Source organism: Pollachius pollachius (assembly GCF_949987615.1).
Source record: "Pollachius pollachius genome assembly, chromosome: 5".
Lineage (NCBI taxonomy): Eukaryota > Metazoa > Chordata > Actinopteri > Gadiformes > Gadidae > Pollachius > Pollachius pollachius.
The window spans coordinates 19,443,387-19,447,146 of record NC_136938.1 but is presented as its reverse complement, the minus strand read 5'-3'; the positions used below and the strand labels follow the sequence as shown (position 1 = coordinate 19,447,146).

At 43.6% G+C, this 3,760-nt stretch overlaps 1 protein-coding gene across 1 annotated transcript; it reads left to right on the top strand.

Moving 5' to 3' along the window:
- The first annotated feature begins 450 nt into the window (after window positions 1-450).
- On the top strand, window positions 451-3,760 carry LOC307075715 (tetraspanin-18B-like). Its single transcript, XM_079736392.1, has 7 exons — window positions 451-540; window positions 1,129-1,323; window positions 1,706-1,780; window positions 2,311-2,409; window positions 2,529-2,705; window positions 3,115-3,198; window positions 3,619-3,760. The coding sequence occupies exons 1-7, from the start codon at window positions 478-480 to the stop codon at window positions 3,664-3,666; spliced, it is 741 nt and encodes a 246-aa protein (XP_079592518.1). The 5' UTR covers window positions 451-477; the 3' UTR covers window positions 3,667-3,760.

Here is a 3,760-nt window from a genome sequence, read left to right as displayed (position 1 = left end):
GTGTTTGTTTGAGTGTGTGCATGTGTATGTGTGTGCCTGAGTATGTTTTGTTGCGTGTGTGTGTGTCTGCGAGTGTGTGTTTGTATGTGTGTGTGTGTGTGTGTGTGTGTGTGTGTGTGCATGTCTTTGTATGTCTGTGTTTGTGTTTGCGTGTGTGAGTTTGGATGTGTGTGTTTGTTTGAGTGTGTGCATGTGTATGTGTGTGCCTGAGTGTGTTTTGTTGCGTGTGTGTGTGTATGTGTGTGTGTGCATGTGTATGTGTGTGCCTGTTTGTGTTTTCCTGCGTGTGTGTGTTTGTGTGTGTGTGTATGTGCGTGTGTGTGTGTGTGCATGTGTATGTGTGTGCCTGTTTGTGTTTTCCTGCATGTGTGTGTGTGTGTGTGTGTGTGTGTGTGTGTGTGTGTGTGTGTGTGTGTGTGTGTGTGTGTGTGTGTGTGTGTCCAGGGCCACAGGGAGGAACCAGCACCACGGTCCGCCATGGAAGGGGACTGCCTCAGCTGCATGAAGTACCTCATGTTCATTTTCAACTTCTTCATCTTTGTAAGTCCATCACATTATACAAAGCTCCAGTTCTTGCTGTCTTGAATGCATAATTGATTAAGAAAATGACCTTTTCATGTTGCCGCCATTGCTGCACTCGCTATTATCTCAAATTTGCTGTATACTTTTTAGACAGGATGGTACTTTGATGATCCTAGACTTTCATTTTGGGTACTGGATTATTGCCGCATGCATGAGGATGAAGGGGATCAAATTTATGGAATCTGATTTCGTAAACAACATTTTTGTGCTTTTAAACACTTAAATAAATTTGTCTGCACAGGGCTTTACAAAATATGTAATGTTTTTCCACAATACGAAAGATATTATCAAGCCTTTGATAATATCAAAGTTTTTATAAAATATTTATTTTATTACACGCGTCCTGGATATACTTTCTGATCTTTAGTCCTTTTTTGGGGATACGTAATACCCTCACACACAGTAGGGATACATAAAACAACACATCTAAAGAAAGCCACTGAACTATTTGACACAAACAAAGTATCATTGGATCAAATTAAACATGTACCAGTGCTTTGCTAAAACCAAGATAACTTGAACTCTCTCTCCATATCCCTGGGTAAGCTGGGTGGGTCCTTCCTGCTGGGAGTGGGTCTGTGGGTGCTGCTGGACCCCATGGGCTTTAGGGAGATTGTGGCAGCCAACCCCCTGCTGTTTACGGGGGTCTACATCATCCTGGCCCTGGGGGGCCTGCTGTTCCTCCTTGGCTTCCTGGGGTGCTGCGGGGCCATCCGGGAGAACAAATGTCTGCTCCTCTTCGTGAGTTTAGTCCTGACGCTCAGCATCAACATGACTCACTGGAAATCAGGTTCATCACACCCTTTGAATGGATTAAAATGACAAGATTGTTTTTGACTAAAAGACCAAGTCAAATACGAATATACATGATCTTTGTTGTTACTATTATTATTATAATAATAATTATATTATCATTACTATTATAAAGTTTTTCATTGTAGGAAGCCTTACAAAGCACAGACTATCAGAATTGTAAGACAGTGCCATCTAGAGGAGATCGATCACATTGCACTGACGGGAACTTTACCAGACATTGAGCAATATTTACACTTGCCATGACCTAAAGTCAAAGAGCTTGTGTTCAAACAACGACAAACCCGTGACTGTTGTCTTGTATTTTCAGTTCTTCATGCTCATCCTTTTCATCTTCCTGACTGAGCTAGCAGCGGCCATTTTGGCCTTCCTCTTTCGAGAGCATGTGAGTATTACGCTTGGAAAGTAAACTGAGAGCTGGTAAAGGGAGGTTATGAAGTGAACTAGATAAGCCAGCACAGCAACACTGTTGCTTTATCTGCACTAAGTCATAATAATGCAACACTGTTGCATCCTCTGCACTAAGTTATAATAAATGAGGTTAGATACTATTAGGTTGGGTGAATATGTGGGCTATGTGATGCAATTGTTATGTCTATGCGTGTATGAATGCCTGTTTGTTTGTGTTTGTGTCTGTTTGTGTGTATTTACACTTTCATGTGTGTGTGTGTGTGTGTGTGTCTGTGTGAGTGTGTGTGTGTGTGTATTTGCACTTTCATGTGTGTGTGTGTCTGTGTGAGTGTGTGTGTGTGTGTGTGTTTGCACTTTTGTGTGTGTGTGTGTGTGTGCGTGTGTGCGTGCGTGTGTGCGTGCGTGCGTGCGTGCGTGCGTGCGTGCGTGCGTGTGTGCGTGCGTGCGTGCGTGCGTGCGTGCGTGCGTGTGTGTGTGTGCGTACATGTGTGTGGGTGTGTGTAGTTGACCAGAGAGTACTTCACCAGGGAGCTGAAGCGTCACTATCAAGGCCACAACAACACAGATGTGTTCACTTCCACGTGGAACGCCATCATGACCACGGTAACGTCTGGGACTTAAAAATATATATATTTCTACTCACATCTTAACATCTCATCCCCTACGAGACAGAGGGTACGAAAGAGCATCTCTGTGATCCTCTCTCTGATCCTGTGCTGCAGTTTGACTGCTGCGGCGTAAGCAGCCCAGAGGACTTTGAGGAGAGTCTTTTCAGGCTCATCAGCCCCAGGAAGGCGGTGCCTGAGGCCTGTTGTCAGAGGAACCGTTTCCTTGGAGACGTGGAGCACGTGGGCCTGGAGCAGTGCTTGAGCGGCACCATGGCCTTCCGACACAACAAGGTCACCGGAGCGCATTGGTGTCTGATCCCTCTAAACGCATGCCATGTCTACTCATAAACATGTCCTGTTTGTTGTGCATGCAAATGAAGATGTGGTTGCATGTGACTGTGAGTAATTATGATAAGTAAGAACGAACTGTGTTAGCACTGCAGTGCCAGTTTTGGTGCAGGACATTTTCATTTTCGGTTTTCAAAGTCGTATTTTTAGGCAGGGCACTGCTGTAAAATAGCATTAGACATGTGATCACTCCAAGAGAATCAATTAATCAATACATTTCAAACAAACTTTGACATGTATTCAAGGAAATGTATATTTTGCCTGCATTATAGTCATTGAGCGTAGATCTCATTCTAGTGAGCTGCCAGAGCATAATGCTGCCGTCTTCACCTGGCTGTTTGTCTTCATACAGGGTTGTTACCCAGCCGTGGTGGACTACTTTGAGACTTACATCTACATGGCGGGTGCCCTGGCCATTGTGGTGCTGACTATTGAAGTAGGTCCTCTCATGATCTCTTTCGGATAACCATGATGTTTATTACCGCCCTTAAGTCTCAGTAAAGTGGGTGAAAATATGCAGTATAATTATATTTATTTATTTGGGAGACACTTTTACCCAAACCAACTTGAATTCTGATAAAGGCCATCAAGGTGATAGTAAAGTGTACTTTTCAACGATTTCTCAATGTAAGACTGCAGATATTTGTCAATTGAAACCAGAACCTTCGGGGTGGTATTCGAACACACTATCCACAACGCTATTCTGCCCTTAAGAAACGGACGAATGAATAAAACATATTATCTCTGTTAACAACTCTTCAAACATCTACAAAATCCTGCAGTACATATGTATCAATTAACCCTTAACCCAATATGTTGTGTTGATATCTCCATACCCGTGCTGTTTCCCTCTCAGCTATTTGCCATGGTGTTCGCCATGTGTTTGTTCCGAGGAATCCAGTAACCAGTGTGTGCTAGACAACCACCAGGAGCAGCATCAAAGCACACCAGAACAGCATAATGGGCAGAATGCAGGACATAAACATGTACAAAGAAAT